The sequence below is a fragment of the Chinchilla lanigera genome, unplaced genomic scaffold (genome assembly GCF_000276665.1).
Source record: "Chinchilla lanigera isolate Chin_1 unplaced genomic scaffold, ChiLan1.0 scaffold00019, whole genome shotgun sequence".
In the NCBI taxonomy this organism is placed as follows: domain Eukaryota; kingdom Metazoa; phylum Chordata; class Mammalia; order Rodentia; family Chinchillidae; genus Chinchilla; species Chinchilla lanigera.
Genome location: NW_004955420.1, coordinates 14,950,221 through 14,966,805, shown reverse-complemented (window position 1 = coordinate 14,966,805; position 16,585 = coordinate 14,950,221). Strand labels below are relative to the sequence as shown.

General features: G+C 40.0%; 1 protein-coding gene across 4 annotated transcripts in view; it reads left to right on the top strand.

Moving 5' to 3' along the window:
* The window catches only part of Opa1 (optic atrophy 1 (autosomal dominant)), a 79,593-nt gene that overhangs the window by 40,277 nt on the left and 22,731 nt on the right, over positions 1-16,585 (top strand). For all 4 annotated transcript variants that reach the window (XM_005383200.2, XM_005383205.2, XM_005383201.2 and 1 more), the window contains 6 exons: positions 5,752-5,917; positions 7,751-7,903; positions 9,678-9,786; positions 10,271-10,350; positions 13,270-13,410; positions 15,906-16,022. In XM_005383200.2, the coding sequence (XP_005383257.1) occupies positions 5,752-5,917; positions 7,751-7,903; positions 9,678-9,786; positions 10,271-10,350; positions 13,270-13,410; positions 15,906-16,022 (766 nt within the window). The remainder of the gene's footprint in view (positions 1-5,751; positions 5,918-7,750; positions 7,904-9,677; positions 9,787-10,270; positions 10,351-13,269; positions 13,411-15,905; positions 16,023-16,585) is intronic.

Genomic DNA, 16,585 nt, shown 5'->3' with positions numbered 1-16,585 from the left:
GCTCACTTTGTGGTGGCCAGGAGGCAGAGAGAGGAGGGAGGGGCGGTGAAGGAGGTGCGCTCTTCCAGGTCTCACACACACCACTAACTAGGCCCTCCCTCCTGATAGCCAGGTACAGCACCCCGTAATTGAATCACCTTCCACACATGGGAGGCTTTGGGGCCCTTTTAGAGCTAAACCATGACAGTAACTTGCTTTTTGTATTCTTGTTACATCTGCAGTCATCTTCATCATTTCTTTATGTTATACTTAATAAATGTATGGTCTTGATTTCTATAAAATCATTTCAGGGAAGTTTCATAAAATTGTACTTTCTATTGGGACTAGTGATTGTTGTTAGATGAATCATACAGAGCAAAACAAGGCAAAATTGGTTTATAAAACAGCAGTATATATTTTCAAGTTCTCATTTTGGAGTGAGCATAGTTGGTGCTTTCTATTAATATGTGCTCAATTATATATAAATAACATTTTGAGTTGAATCCTATTTAAGATTTTTTAAAAGCAAGTGAATGCATCCTTTTGAAAAATTCTCATGTGAGTCTCTTAAGGCAAACCATCACTTTCTACTTAGGTTTTATGGAAATCTGAGCATTTTAAAATTTGTTGGAGTGCAGCATTACAAACAGACTGCATGCACTGCAAGTATGCCTGTGTAAAGTTTTTGTGGTTGTATTTTAATTAACAAATTCCTCATGCCTAAATTATCTTCCTAATGAAGTCTGTTTTTAAGAATTTAGTATTCTTGAAGCAGAGCTATACTTAGCACCATTCGTGGAAAACATTTTCAATACCTTTTGTATTTGCTCAGTTAAAGGTTTTCTCTCGAGACACAAGGGCCTGGTCCTTAAGTTGGAATTTGTTCTCCCTAGTTTCCTCATGTCAGCTTTGTTTCTTTCTTGTTGATACCGGTGATGATCCCTCTTCTGTCCTCAGGAGTCAGTATTTGCGCATTTTCATCTCTCCTTATCCGAAAGGAGACATGTGTAAGTCCGTTAGCTTTGGAAGTTGTAAGACAAATACAGATAAACAGGGTGTGTGTGTGTGTATGCTGAGAGAGTATAATACTAGTTGCCTTTTGAGGGTATATGAGATGTAATATACATCAAAAATGATTAAAACATTCAATGCTGTTTATAACAGGAAAAATGTGATCCTTTGCAAATTAATTTCCAGCATCATCGAATAGAAATGTTAGTTTTCTTTGGATAGAGTAGCCCTAAAATGAAATTATATTTACACTGAAGCAAACGTAGAGGGTGAATATCATGTATGTAACATGCAGGGTCTAAGGCAGTGGTGGAAAACCTTTTAGAGACCAAGTGCCAAACTGTAACCCAAAACCTACTTATTTTTTGCAAAGTACCAACACTGCAGTTAAACATGAATAGTGAGGTTTTCGTTTCAAAAAAACAACTCATACATTAACATCTTTTGTCTGAAAAGAAAAGCACAACACTCATGCCATAGGTTTGCCACCACTGATCTAAGGGATTGCGAAGGAATAAGAACCCAGGTTGCTCACTGAAAAGGCGGGGGGAAATCTAGGACACTTGGCTGCTGGAGTATCAGGTCTGAGTGCCACTAGAGCAAATGATTCTCTGTTGTCTTCATCATTTGTTTTTCTAGCTCTAGAGCTTAATGTACAGATCAGACTAGCAAGACCTAACTGTTCTTACCACATTGAATTTAACTGCATCGTAATAAAAGCATTTAATTGTGACATGGTTGGTGTTGCCCTTATTGGTGTGTTTTTGCTGCATGATGCCTTGTGTGATATTTTAGGGTGCATGCCTGAGACGGGTAAGTCGCAGGATGTTTGATCTCCGTTTGGCACCTGGAAGCAGTGTTGTAAGCACTTTAGGTCCTAAGATGGCAGTTTGTTCCACATCTGTACACATTCTCCTAACTCGAGTTAGGTTTTAAGAAAGTTAATAGGGTTTAGATTTGACAGTAAAGCATTATAGTGGTAAATTGACTGTATTTTCACACAGTGTACCTGATTATCAAGAATTGACTACTAATGTTGGCAGGAGATACTGGCATGTCATTAAAATTATATGACTGTCAATCCAAATACATCTTTTCTCATAGGTTTACTGGCTGGCTTCATAGACATCTACTCTATCATATGCATGTAATGTTTATGAAAATATTGTTTATTTTGATTTAGCTAAAAAGAGTACAAGAAAAAAAGAACACAGTTGAATGTTGTAATTCAAATTTTAGGAATCAGATGATTTTCAGTATCATAATCTTGAGATTTAAAGGATGAATTGGTCTGAGGTAAAAGCAGGTGTTGCAAAGCCAGGAGGTACAAGCAAGAAAGATAACAGGCAGGATGACGGAGCTAAGAAGCAGGAGGTGAAACAGTAGCTGTATGCAAGATTGTTAAGTCTTAGTTCAGGATCTATCCCACAAGCGTGAAGAGGGTTAGGTAAGGTTTGCATTTCCTACAGATCACTGTGGTGGGGAAGCTGGAATACCACTGGAGAACACGAAGCAAGGAGCCAGTTAGCTGTTGCAGTGGAGATGATGGTGGTCTGGATGCAGCCGAAGAAGAGAAGGCTTTTTGAGATATTTGAGAGGTCAGCTAAAAAAAATTAGAATTAACATGATTTTGTGATTGGATATGTAGATAATGAAGAGCTTATAAGCAGTGAATAAACAATATCTAATAGGCATTGCTGGGAATATGTGGAAACAAAAGTACATTTGACAAAGCTAAACTTACAGTCTTCACCATAGTTTTGTTTATAAATGTAAAAAATAGTGCAATTCATGTTTTTTATTTGGTGTTGCATAGTATTTAACTTACTGATAGGGTAGATGACTATGCCGCAATTGATAAATGTGGACATTGACATGAGAAGCTGTAGACAGTATACTTGTAGGTTAAAAAAGCATTTATAAAGCAATATGGAGAGTATGGTCCACTGTGTAAATATACCCATATAAATACTTACGTGGGCATTATATTTTTAATGATAAACTGGAAAGTAGTTATCTCCTAAAGAGGAATTACAGGGGCTTACCACTTTTTCTGTATTGGTTGAAATTATGTTAACCAAGTTCTCTCCTTTAAAAGAAAAATGTTTCATTTTGAAAATGTTTTTTCTTTAAAATGGAGTGTAGGTAAAGTTTTGGGAGATGAAGAGGTGAAGCTGCAGTGTGGGGTGCATTTTATGTAACTATGGGAGCTACCCCTGGATGGTAGCGACTGTAAGTCTGTAAGCTTACGGAACACGTGCTGGGGAAATGGGTGATGACAGCAACGAACAGGAGACAACCAGATGGCACACGGTGTGGAAGTTTTGAGGGCCAGTGGAGGACTGATGACCCCGCAGAGAGACCGTGAAGTGAGGAGGACGCAGCTTCCGCTTCTTCACTCTGAAGCACATTCAGCTGCTTCGGGGAGGGCCAGAGAATCTGGAGGCCCAAAGACCAGAGGAAGAGAGTGAGGACATGAGATGGCTCATTTGTTACGGCACGGACCTTGGGGACACGATGGAAGTTGTGGTAGAGGAGAGCAGTGGGAGTCTGGGACAAGGACAGCAGCTCGGGGGTGGAAGCCAGGAGAGGCTGGTAAGAACAGGTGGCAGCGACAGGTGACGGTGGCCCCTGCTGGGGGTCAGAAAGCAGCAGGCTTGTAGTCTGGAGTTTGGTTATGTTTTCTTTGAAGAGTGTCTAGGGTGTAGATTCCTTGCCCACAGAATTTCTAGGAAGAAACAACAGACCAGATCTCTTCTGAGACACAAACAGAAGAGTCCTGGTTGTCAGAGGCTGAGTCCTGCTCTTCCGTTCACCTCTCAGAAATCGTGAGTTTGTGTTTAAAGTGATATCTGAAGCGCAGGCCCTGGTGAGCTCCTTTGCTTCCACTTGCTTCTTAAATCCTCCTACACTGTCGGGAGCTCCTGGAGATGCAGCCTCTCCATATATTCTTTCATTTTCTGGTTAGAGTAAAGACCACGTTACTGAGATGAAGCCAGCAGCTAAGGGCTTTGGTTCAGGGGAGTTAGTTTTGCACAGACCATTTAGTTAGGGGTTGGAAAGGTTGCAATGTAGACTCTGCTCACCTAAGAGAGTGCCATTGGCCTAGGGGCAGAGGGGATGTTTCTGCTACCCTGAGCACTGTGGCTGCATCCTACACAGTTGAGGTTACTCCAAAGATCAACCATCGGACAGCCGGGTCTAGTGGCACACATGTATAATCCAGTACTTGGGAGGCTGGGGCAGGAGGATTGCCCAAGTTCAAGGCTAGCCTGGACTACATAGTGAGTTCAAGTTTATAGCAAGACTCTGTCAAAAAAAAAAAAAGACTGATCATCTGATAAACCATACAGTTTGGGTTTTTTTTTTTTTAATCTGTAGTAGTCTATTATAGTAGACTTTAATTCAGGGTAAGCCGAATACACATGTCCTTAATATAGTTGCCTTTTGCTTAGAGATTTGGTGTTAAAGGATCTTTTTTTTTTCAGGGGGATTCAGGGTCTCGCTATGGAGTTCAGGCTAGCCTTGAACTCACTGTGTAGCTCAGACTGGCCTAAAACTTGCAGGGATCCTCCTGCCTCAGCCTCTCAAGTGCTAGGATTGCAGGCGTGTGCCATCATGCCCAGCTAAAAAATGTCTTTTAAAGCAAAATTTTTTACTTGATTTTGTATCTTTTATATATCATTACCTTAATCACGAAATGGTGACATATTTAATCTAGCAGTATCTCATAATATTTCTATGCTTTGTGATGTGGTCCGATAAATTATAAAAGTTTCGGCAAATAGTTTTTCAGTCTTGACCAGGTATGGTGGTTTGCACCTATAATCCCAGCACTCCAGGAGGCAGGAGAATCACAAATGTGAGCCCGCTGTGGGCAGCTTAGTGACTTATCAAGACCCAGTCTCAAAACAGAACGTAAGGGTGGTGGGGTTGAGCCTGGCGGTGTAGCTTAGCACGGAGGGCCTGGTTTCAGTCGTCAGTACCACCAAAAAAAAAATTTTTCAGTCATGGACTTCACAGTAAAAACATAAGGGTTATGTGTTAATTCCAGGCAAATAAGAGCATGAAAAGAGGCTCAGAATGACCAGTCATTAGGTAACTGTACACCACAGTGAGATGCCACCGCAGACGTACTAGAGCAGGTGAAGGGAAAGACTGATCGCACCAAGTGTTGTCAGAAATGTAGAGGGCCTACGGCTTCCAGTTCTCTGCCGGTAGGAATGCAGAATGGTGTAAGCATTTGGAAAACCATCCAGTAATATCTTAAAAAGTTAAATGTGTAGTTCCCAAGGGATCCAACCATTCAGCTTTTACAACGGCATACAGCCACACAAAGATTTATAAATGTTCGCCCATAGCAGCTTTATGTACCACAGCCAACACGTGCAGACAGTGGAGTACTACTCAGCAATTAAAATAGAGAAATATAATATACACAGTAGGATGGATTTCAAAATAATTTTGTCAGTTTTGCTGCGTGAAAGAAGATGGACAAAAAAGTACCCGAGTACATGCTCTGTGGTGCATTCGTATAAAAGAAACTGTAGAAAATACAAATTAATCATAGTGATGGCAGAGCGAGTCGTTACAACTTTGGGGGTTGATGTGACACATTTGCTGTCTTGATTCCCGTGATTCACAGACGTACACCCATGTCAAAACCGTACATATGTGCAATCGATACTTCAGTCAAGCTGCTGTTAAAAACTTAGTATGTTTTGATTTGATGTTCTTGAAAGATTATTTTTTTAATTGCAGGGAGGAAATCCTTCAGCAGTCTTTGTGGGAAAGAGTATCAACTCATGTGATCGAAAACATCTATCTTCCTGCTGCACAAACCATGAATTCAGGAACTTTTAATACTACCGTGGATATCAAGCTTAAACAGTGGACTGATAAGCAGCTTCCCAATAAAGCAGTAGAGGTTAGGCTCTAATTTAATTAAATGGGTAAGAAGCGCTATCTGAAGGGAATAAGAGCTGTGGTTTCAGGTTTTATTCCCATCACAGCCACTGTCTCTTCTTTTGGGGCTTTATATTCCAATTACGCTTTGTCCTACATCTGTGTTCTGGGGCTCACCGAAATGCTGCTACAGGGACTAATTGGGAAAATGTACTGATTGGGATAGTATTGGAAGGCATTGGCTCTTCTTCCAAATGTAATATTTAAGAAAGCTAGCAAAATTTGCTTCAGTGTGAAATATTTTGAACTTCCATAGATTGAGATTTTATAAGGAAAATGCTCAATCGATTAGTCATTTTATTTGTTAATGTTCCAGAGGAATTGGTTATACTTACATAATCATTTTCTTCGTTAGGATCCTACCACATTAAACTAGAAATTATGAAAAACTACTTTTAAAAATCTATTTTGTTACCCCTGCGTCTTTGCCCTCCTACTTAATAGCTATGTGATTGTTGGGCTCTTTGCTTTAATCTTTATTTCCTCGTCAAAAAAACGGGGCGATAGTGTCTGCCTCACAGCATTGTTATAAGGACTAAATGGCTTGATAGTAGCTGGTTATTTAGGCTGATCTGCCCTGCGTCTAATGCAGAGTGTTCTAGCCACAAGTCAGGGTCCTGTGCTCCGTGTGAGGCTGCTCACAGAACTGGAGGCGGTGTTCAAAGTCGCTACTTCTCTCCTGTCCCACCCCAGCCCTGCTGAGTTGTTCACTCTGCTCTCGATTCCTCCAGGCTCCTGAGAACTGTCGCAGCCTCTCTGCCTGAGCTGCCTAGTGCTGACCCCTGGTCAGTTCTTAGCGTGTCTACCCCAAGAGCAGTTGGAGAGCTGCTGCCGCATGTGCCTAGCTCCCCACTGCTCTCCCTCATAGTCTTCTGGCCCTGTCCTGTGAGCAGGGGTTTTCCTAGCGTAAGGCTCAGGCGGTGGAGGCGGTCATCAAACGTGCACTGATTCTGCCTCCTGGCACTTCGTGCCTTCAGCCTTAGGTGCAGTGGGAAGAATCTTACAGGGGAGCGTTAGGCAGTATGGATTTGAATACTCACCTATCACTCACTGTGTGTTTTTGGACAATCACCTGTCTTTATACTGTAATTTCTTTGTGTTTAAAATGAAGATGGGGTAAACATAAAGCCCAAAGTTTGAAAGCCGCTAAATCATATTTAAATGTAGTTAGTTTTGGCACTGTGTTTTCCCTTCACATAATTACATAATTAATTATGTAAGTATAACACTTAGCTATGTTTGAAAGTTTATCTTTGCCTAAAGGCAAAGATGCGAAGACAGCTGACTTCATAACTAAGAACTGTTAAATCTTTGTATGGTGTGGAACGAACATAGACTCAGAAGCCTGCAGTTTAGAGTAAATGAGTGAACTGAGTCTGAAGCCAGGCTTGGAATGCAGCTCCAGATGCGAGGGTCCTGCTTGGCCTCTCCAGGTAGTCGTGTGGGGAGATGGGCATCCTGTTCCCACTGTGCTCATCTGGACACCAGATGCCCGTGTACAGTTTCTCAGTTTTTAATGTTGACAAATAATTTTTAAGCTGTAAACCATTGTGCTTGTCTAAAAAAGCTTATCAGGAGACCAAATTTAGATCTGTTCTACCCCATACCAGCGTGAGACCTCTAGACCGTATTTATATGTGCTACTTTTTTATTAATGTACTTCTATATGTATTTTCTAATAAGCTGATCTATTGCATCTCTTTGGCTTCTTTTCATGTGTTATTTTTCCTGTTACATATTAAATAAAAGTACTTGGGATAAATCCAGCTATTTTTCTTCTTTTAAACAATTCTAGGTTGCTTGGGAGACCCTACAAGAAGAATTTTCCCGCTTCATGACAGAACCGAAAGGAAAAGAACACGATGACATATTTGATAAACTTAAAGAAGCTGTCAAGGAGGAAAGTGTTAAGCGCCACAAGTGGAATGACTTTGCAGAGGACAGCTTGGTACGGCACTTACAGTGTCAGCATCGTTTGAAAAATAACTGTTCGTGCTGATGTTCTTTCACGGGAGATTGTTTTGACATGACTTTATTTTTTGTTTGTTTGTTTTTCTTCCGGTACCAGGAATTGGTACTGTGCCGCTCAGCCCCTACCTGACTTTAACATATAGAAACATTTATAATCTGTAATTGGCCCTTTACCATTTTCCCTTCTAAAAGTCACCCTTTGCTATTTCCTTCTTGGCTGTCATTTCAGAGAAAAACAAAGTTTTACAATAAACAGGTTTAGACTTGCACACGCTGTCATCCATGAGCCATTCCACACCTGTCTGCAGGTAGCCAAGGCTGCGATCACGGCACTTACCCCTGGGTAGTAAATGCGACTGCCAAGAACTCTGCTGCAAAGCTCACAGCATCGTTCGGCTTAATCCTTAACCAGTCCTAGGCTCGCCACTGGCAAAGCAGAGTCTAGGCCTGTTCTGTCTGACAGCAGAGCCTGACTCCTGACCTCCACGACCTCAGGAGCCCCTCCCATAGTTAAACCTTTAATAGTCAAGTCACCTGCTCGGCCTGAAGAGCCAGGAGAAGTACTGTTAAGTGAAAGGATTGAGCAATGTTCTTGAAAAGTACATATCTCTCCATGAACTAGTAGGTTTTTTAGGCTTGTTTTGGTTTTTGTGTGGTACTAGGGATTGAATCCAGGGCCTTCCCACTGAGCTACATCTCCATCCCTTTCTTCTTTGCCTTTTTTTTTTTTTTTTTTCAGTTGACTTTTTGAGACGGAATCTCACAAAGTTGACCAAGACGAGCTCAAACTTTTGATTTTCCTGCCTCAGCCACCCTGAATGCTGGGATTACTGGCCCGAATCAGCATGACTGGCTAATAATTTTGTTCTGAAATGTTTGAAAAATGTATTTATTTGTGTTAAGTGTCTTAAAGACTGGCTTTCTGGGAGAATGGTGTCATTTTCATTCATTCACTCAAAAGTTACACAATTTGAGCCAGGCCTGATGGCACATAATTCTAGCTGCTCTGGAGGCTAAGGTAGGAGGATTGCAAGTTTCAAGCCAGTCTACAATTTAGGAAGACCCCAATCTCTAGTACTAAAAATGAAAAAAAATTTTATGAAATTTTGAAACCAGTTTGTAATTGTAATAAACAGCTAACATTTATGTCTAGGCTTTTCAGGAATTTACCATGTAAAATATTTTTATTGCTGTTAACAGTGGGAAAATGGTAACATTTTGAAAATGTTACTGCATAGTTCATATGGGGAAAAGGAGAAGTGAAGATAATCTAAATCTTTAACCCTTAAATATTAGGCTTCTGGGTATGGCATTGTATGTAGTTAGATGTACAGTATACCTACCCCTATCATTCTTTCTCTGTCTGTGTATTTCTGTGTATTTCTATTAACTTGTTTCATTTGGGCCAAGAGAGAATCTGCACTGTGTATTTTTCAGATAGAAATATGGCAGGCACGCATAAAAAAAGGCAGTCTTAGCCAGGCATGGTGGCACACACATGTCATCGCAGCACTGAAGGGGCTGAGGCAGGAGGATCACCCTGAGTTGAAGGCCATCCTGAGCTACTTAGTAATTTTAAGGCCAGCCTGGACTACATAGCGAAACCTCGTCTGAGAAAAAGGAAAGCAAAGGCACTCTGCATTTTTGTGGGAAGGACATACTCTTTATCTTGGACATTTACTATGTGTATTTGAATAAAATTTCTGAGAGGACAGAAAGCACATGAGCCTGTTCTGTGCTTGCCATTCCAGAGGGTTATTCAGCACAATGCGCTGGAGGACCGGTCCATATCTGATAAGCAGCAGTGGGACGCAGCTATTTACTTCATGGAAGAGGCCCTTCAGGCTCGGCTCAGAGACAGTAAGCAGGGACTTGGGCTGTTGGGCTCTGAGCATTTGCGGTGCCGAAGTACTCATCCTGCTTCAGTGAACATTTGTGAGATGATAACTAGCATTTAAAGGTCTTCGTCATTAATAAGTGAAATGTGACTGGGGGGGATTTTCTGTCAGTTACTTTGTAACTATGACATTAAATAAATTGGACACATGACACTTATATGCACTCATGTTCTACAATGTTATATTTCAGACTATTGTGTTTGCTACCGTCCTTACAGGAATACTATAAACAATGGTACTTTTCAAAGCTTTTAAATACATACTGTCTGTGGTTTTCTCATACATGTACCATGTAATTAGTTTTTTTACTTCAGCTGATTTCATATTGATATAGCACTTCAAAGTAGTTAAGAAGCAAAGACTATTATTAGTTATAAGAACATTTTACAGTTACATGCCCATTGTAAGTGGTAAAATTCTGATTAATGTTTACAATTTCTTTCTAGCTGAAAATGCAATTGAAAATATGATAGGTCCAGACTGGAAAAAAAGGTGGTTGTACTGGAAGAACAGGACCCAAGAACAGGTAATAGCAGATCCCTGGTTTCATAGGGATGCAGTTCGCTTCATTCTAGTTCAAGCCTTAAAACACAGCCTTGGCCTGGCTCCAGACAAATCTTAACTTCAGATATCTAAGAGAGTTTTTTAAACAGTGAAGAAACTGCGTTATTAAAGAGATGTGAGACATGCCCTTTTAGGGTCAATTACTTGATTCATTTCAATTCCCTATTTGGGATTTTTAAAAAATCAAAAGTTATAAGCAGAGAAAAATGACAAGGATTTCAGAGGATGTACAGTGAATGCGATTAGGAGGGAAAAGGATATAATGATTTTTTTTTTATCTCTGGATTCTTCTGTTGGAAGTCTACTTAAATTATTTTGTTCTTTTGTATTTTTTTGTTCCTGTTTGGAAAATACATATGAAAATTCAGAGAGAAGGTAGAATTGTAGAATTTATCCCTTTAGTAGACTTTTAATGATCACTTCTACAAAAGGGTAAAGCTAAAGGATAAATAACTTTAAAAATTAGTGGATTTCCAGAGAATGTGAAGTCCCTGTCCCCATCTCTGTGGTGGCTTCTTCTCCTGTCCAGCATGCAGTCTTACTCTGCTGAGGCAGTCTTACCTCCATTCCTCAAGTCAAGGCATCTAAATAGAAAATAGAATCTACACCTGAGAGAAGTGGTGAATAAAGAGTTAGCATGCAGCCTACTTTGTGTTATTTCCTTTGGTGCTTGAATCCACCCACTTTGAGAAAAGGAAACCAAAACAGAAAAATTAGGAGAGGAGGTAAACAGAATGAAAAATTGCCACAGGAAGTCTCCTTTTTTTAACATATGTTTTCATTTTAAATATAGTGAATTAAATTATGTCATTCATCAATTCTCTGGTTTTTTCTAATTCCCCACATTTCTTGTTTCACAAGTTCCCTATCAGGTGTCTCAACTTGCCTCAGAATAATCAAGAAACACCTTTTCTTCTCTCCCTTTCCTCCTCTTTTCTCTCCACTGCTATGGTTTCTGTGGAAAATGAGTCCATAAGAGCCTACAGAGAAGCAGGGGACAGGGACAGCGTTAGGGACTGGGTCGGGCCTGTTCAGGGTGCATCGGTTATCTCCGCCATACAGCTAGGCCAAGAGGAGGATGTCCATCAGAAAAGAATTTCTAGGGGATCCGGCAGAGGTTTCTGGCTTCTAGACAGAAAGAACTGATTAGAAAGGGCTGGCGTAAGGCAGATATACTCAAGAGAAAAATGGCATCTGGCCTTCAAGGCTCAGTGAAATTAGGCCTAAAAAAAAAAAACTAAAGCCTTAAGAACAGTCAACATGAGCAGCACTTGCCTCAGCAATAAGTGTAACTATGCTTTGCCCAAACACCTTTGGAGAGAAAGGGTTCCTGGTTATAGGTTATTTTCCCCAGAAGTAGAACACTGAAAATTCCCTTCAAGAGAAGCAAAGGAGTTTAAGGTCAGTGCAGAGGACCTGTGAGCCCAGAAGTGGAAGCGGGGAGCCCTTCAGAGAAGAGCCTTCTCCCCACAGAGTTTCAGAGTGGCATGTGTGATACCCGGGCTGACGGTAGAACAGAAGCCACATTGGGGCTGTAGAATCGCCAGGGGAAGCTTGTCCATATTCTGTTTCCTTTCAAAGATAGCATCATCTTAGACTCACTGAGTCAGCCTCTGACATTACTTTCTATCCCTCCCAGTCCCACTGTAAACCGCCGTTCTAGTCTTCATACCTGGAGGTTACAGTGAGAAACGGACTCTAGACAAGATTGAGAATATCCGCAGAGCTCGTGTGGCAAGTTTAAGCAGCTGTGTAATGAGTCCTCCTGTCTTCTGAGTGACCAGATTTAGCAGGAAAACAAACTTGAGTTTTTCCTGTGTTAAAGATGAGAAATCGATATGCAGGGTACTATTCCATGTCACTTTTTCTTTAGTTTTCTAGAAGAATCCCACCCTTTGAAACATTCTCAGCTTACCTGAGCTGGACTAATGGTCAGGACACAATGGAGAGAAGCTGTGTTTGGAGGGCTAAGTGCCAGGTAACAGGAGAGGTGGTGGTGGACAGGCAGCAGCAAAAACAGGCGAGGCGAGATTTCCCTCCTACCTGGGGCTGACTAGAAGTGTGCAAGTAGGCAGTGGTTTATGAAATACTTCTCCTAAAGTGTCGTGTTTTCAGAGTATTGATTCATAGTTCCATTTACAGGGTAGCTTGTTATTAAATACTCAAATTCGGTAGATGTCCTGTTTGGGACAGTTCTGTTGTAGCTTGTTTATAGTAGCAAGTGAGTGGGAAGCTAGCTTTTATTGTACAGTGAATGAAGGATTGAAAGATGATAACATAAAATTAATTGGACACAGTATAAGAGTCTTGTTTCCAAGCCTACAACTAGTGTATGTCCTCCTTTGTTGAAGAGATTTGTGAACAGAGGCTGAAAGTGGATTTAAGAATGGTAGCTCCTCACAGGGATACCCTGAAGTATGATTTTTTAATGAAAAGTCTTTCTTTAACAAATAAATGCTCAAACTATGCATTTATATTTACTTAATCAAAAAGGAATCATATCAGTAGATGTGAGTCCTAACAAGCATTTATAGAACATTGTCTTTTCCCATGTTTTCAGGATACTTTTTCCTAGACCCAAATTTAACCCTAAGGTCCGAGAAGTAAGCATCCAATAAGGTGCCTGGTGCTGTTGTAGAAAAGTAAAACCGCAGCAGACAGGGCCAGTTCCTGTGCGTTTCCCCTTTCATGAAGCAAGTGGCTTTGCGTTCAGAGGCACTTACCTGTATTCCTGACTCAGGGTACTGGGTTTTACTGACCTGTTGTGATAGAATTTGGTCACTATTATGCAATATAATATATTTATTAAAATTGGGACTTGTTTTTACAAGTGCCAAATTATGACCCATGTAAATGCAGTCCTCTTTTAAACATTTTCAAGTGTGTTCACAATGAAACCAAGAACGAACTGGAGAAGATGTTGAAATGCAATGAGGAGCACCCAGCGTATCTTGCAAGTGATGAGATAACCACGGTCCGGAAGAACCTGGAATCCCGAGGAGTTGAAGTCGACCCAAGTTTGGTAATAAACGTGACTAGAAAACGCAAATCTGCTTCCTTCAGCGCTGTTTCTCGCAGCACAATGTTGCTTCTTCTGTGTGTTACTTACAAAGTTCAGGGCTTGATTTTCCTTTGGTTGTGTATACATTTGCCCGCACAAAAACTTAAGTCATTTCGATGGTGTAAAGGTTAGAAATTTATTTTCAGTCTTTCTTTTTAAAGATTAACTTGTAAGTGGGGAAATTTAGACAAAGAAACTAGATTTACTTGGGCAAGTGCAGCTGCTCTTGTAAAAAGGAATGAATCTCAGCCAGACCTGTGTACTATTTTGCACTGTTTCAGACTGTGAAACAGAATTCCTCTTTAAATATGGCTTGTTTTGCACAGGTATATATGTACCTGTGTGCATGTGTGTTTGTTTACAGTCGAATGTCACCCACCAATCTAGACTAGGGAACATGTGAATACTGAGTTTTTATTGAATTGGGTAAGACCTTTGGGTTTTACCTCATTTTCCCCTTTTATGATAAATATGAGGATAAAGACAGTCTCTCTAGATTACATTTGCTGATAGTCCAGAGTGGCTTAGAATTTGCCAGTCCTCCTGCCTCAGCTTTCCAAGTGCTGGGATTATAGGCATGTCTCCATGCCTACCTCTGTAGGGTATCTTTTGCTTCATCATGCTTATTTATGAGAAATTCATTCTTTTAAACTTTCTGAGCTTTTGTTTCCTACTACTTAGTAGTTAGAATGTAAGGAATTCAAAAGTTCATTTTAATACTAGCAAAGTTAAATGCAGAGAAGTAAATTTAATGGGGAAAGTAATCATATAAAATATTTCAGAGCCACTATAATATTTTTGAAGGTTATCTGCTACTTCTGTTTCTGTACTTGATGTGAGTTACTTTAAATTCCACCAGAGGTCAGAACAAGAAGAGAAAATGGTAAAAGTTAAAGTTCCTGCCTACATCCAACGTTGTTTATAAACTGAACATGGTGTTTTAGTTGGATATAGATTTAGTTTGTCCACATTAGCCCTAGGTCTCATTAGCAAAGAAGTTGTACACATTGAGCATCCCTAACTTGGAAGTGAAATCCAGAATGCTCCAAAATCTGAAACATCAGCTCCATCTGGAGGTCACAAGAGGAAAATTCTACACCTGAGTGCAATCAGAATGCAGGCACCTGGGCCGGGGATATACCTCAGCAGCACGTGCCTGTCTGGCAAGCACAATGTTGCGAGTTTGATCCCCAGTAGCAAAAAAAAAAAAAAAAATGCAGGCACACTAAAAATGTTGTATAAAATTTCCTTCAAGCATGTATGTAAGGGGCTTGTGCAGCATAAACAGATCTTGTGTTTAGACTTGTGATACATTACCAGGGTATATCATGTATATGCACATATTTAAAACCTCAGAAGAATTCCAAACTCCAAAACACTTCTGGTCGCAAACATTTTGGATAATTGTTATTCCACCTGTATAATATTTTTAAATTTGATGATGCTTTGATAAATACAATAGGAAGGATTTTCTCTTGATACAGACGGGGAGAAGTTATGTGATTTTCTAATTTTAAGCTTTTGCCCATATCATAGGATATGGATTGGATATATATCTAAGTTTCTGTGAGCAAGAAAATCTCAGATTTTTTCCAAGTAAAACTATTTAGTACATTTTATAAAGCTCTAAAATACATAGCCAAATTCTAACAAAAGGATGTTAGGAGATACGCATTCTGAAACAGCTCCATTACATTATTCATAATACTACCATTTGTACCTGATAGCTCTCTGAGCTTCTTTTGTTCTCTGTCAAAGGGTGTTAGTGATATTTGTTCTAGCTGCTTATTCACCATCGTGTTCTCAGCAGAAGGCAATAGTTGTGTGAAAGAGCACTGAATTTTGACAGACTATCGAGTCATAAAGTGGTAGGGATCCTTCTGGTATAAGTAAAATTTAATAATCAACAAGGAAAGGTAGCTGGGTTGATGGACATGGTCCATTTCCTGGACCTAACTCTCCTTAGAGGAGGCTTTCAACATCCTTCTGCCTTAGTGTTCTCACCTGTAACCAGGCAAAGATCATCTCCACCCATCTACTCTACAAAACGATTCACTGTAGCAACAAGGCCTGTTTAAAACGTTGCAGATGTTGAAGTACATAAACCAGTGAATCTAATCTTTGTCTTGAAAAATAATGTGAGTGTATAAAACGATTTGGTAGAATAACAACATTGCTGTTGCCTTCATTTAAATTTTTTATAATAAATTCTGGTTACTTTTTTTTTGAGGCATGGTTTTACTGTATGGTTCCAGTTGGCGTTGAACTCACTACATAGTCCAGGCTGGCCTCAAACTCATGGTGATCCTCCTACCTCAGCCTCCTGAGTGCTAGATCACAGGCGTGCACCATGACACACAGCTGTTTATAATAAATTTTGTGTACTTCTGAGAGTATGATTGATCAGTATGAAGAATGTACAGTAAATCTGGTTTTTGTTTTGTTTTCTCATTTAGATTAAGGATACTTGGCATCAAGTTTACAGAAGACATTTCCTAAAAACAGCTCTAAACCATTGTAACCTTTGTCGAAGAGGCTTTTACTACTACCAAAGGCATTTTGTAGACTCTGAGGTAAAGATTTCCCAAACCCAAGGGCAATATTTTTTAACTGTAGTCATCTAAAGATGTATAAAAGTGTACTTTAGCTGTATACACTAATTTTAAGTCCTTTGATCGTCTTTTAAAAGTATATGTAATTTATAAAGAATGATCTGACTCTGTTTTCAAAGACACTTGCCACTTTGTAGAACTGGCATCTTCCATGCCTGTCACTGCTCATGCTATAAGAATATAAAAGAATGCGTCAAAGGAATATCACATATTTCCCCTCACTTAGAAGTACTGTTATTTATCACCTTTATTTCACCTTTTCTATCCACAGGGAGTGTATATGTATGTAGCATAACCACTTATTTGCATAGTGGGACGCATACAGCAAAATAATTTTTATTTTTCATTTTTCAGGTATCAATTCTTTCTTCAGTGCTACAATCTTGTTTTAAATTATTCTTTAAAAGAAATATATGCTGGGCGTGGTGGCATACACCTGTAATCCCAGCACTTGGGAGGCTGAGGCAGGAGGATCATTGCAAGTTCGAGACCAGCCTGGGCTACAAAGTGAGCTCAAGGCCAGC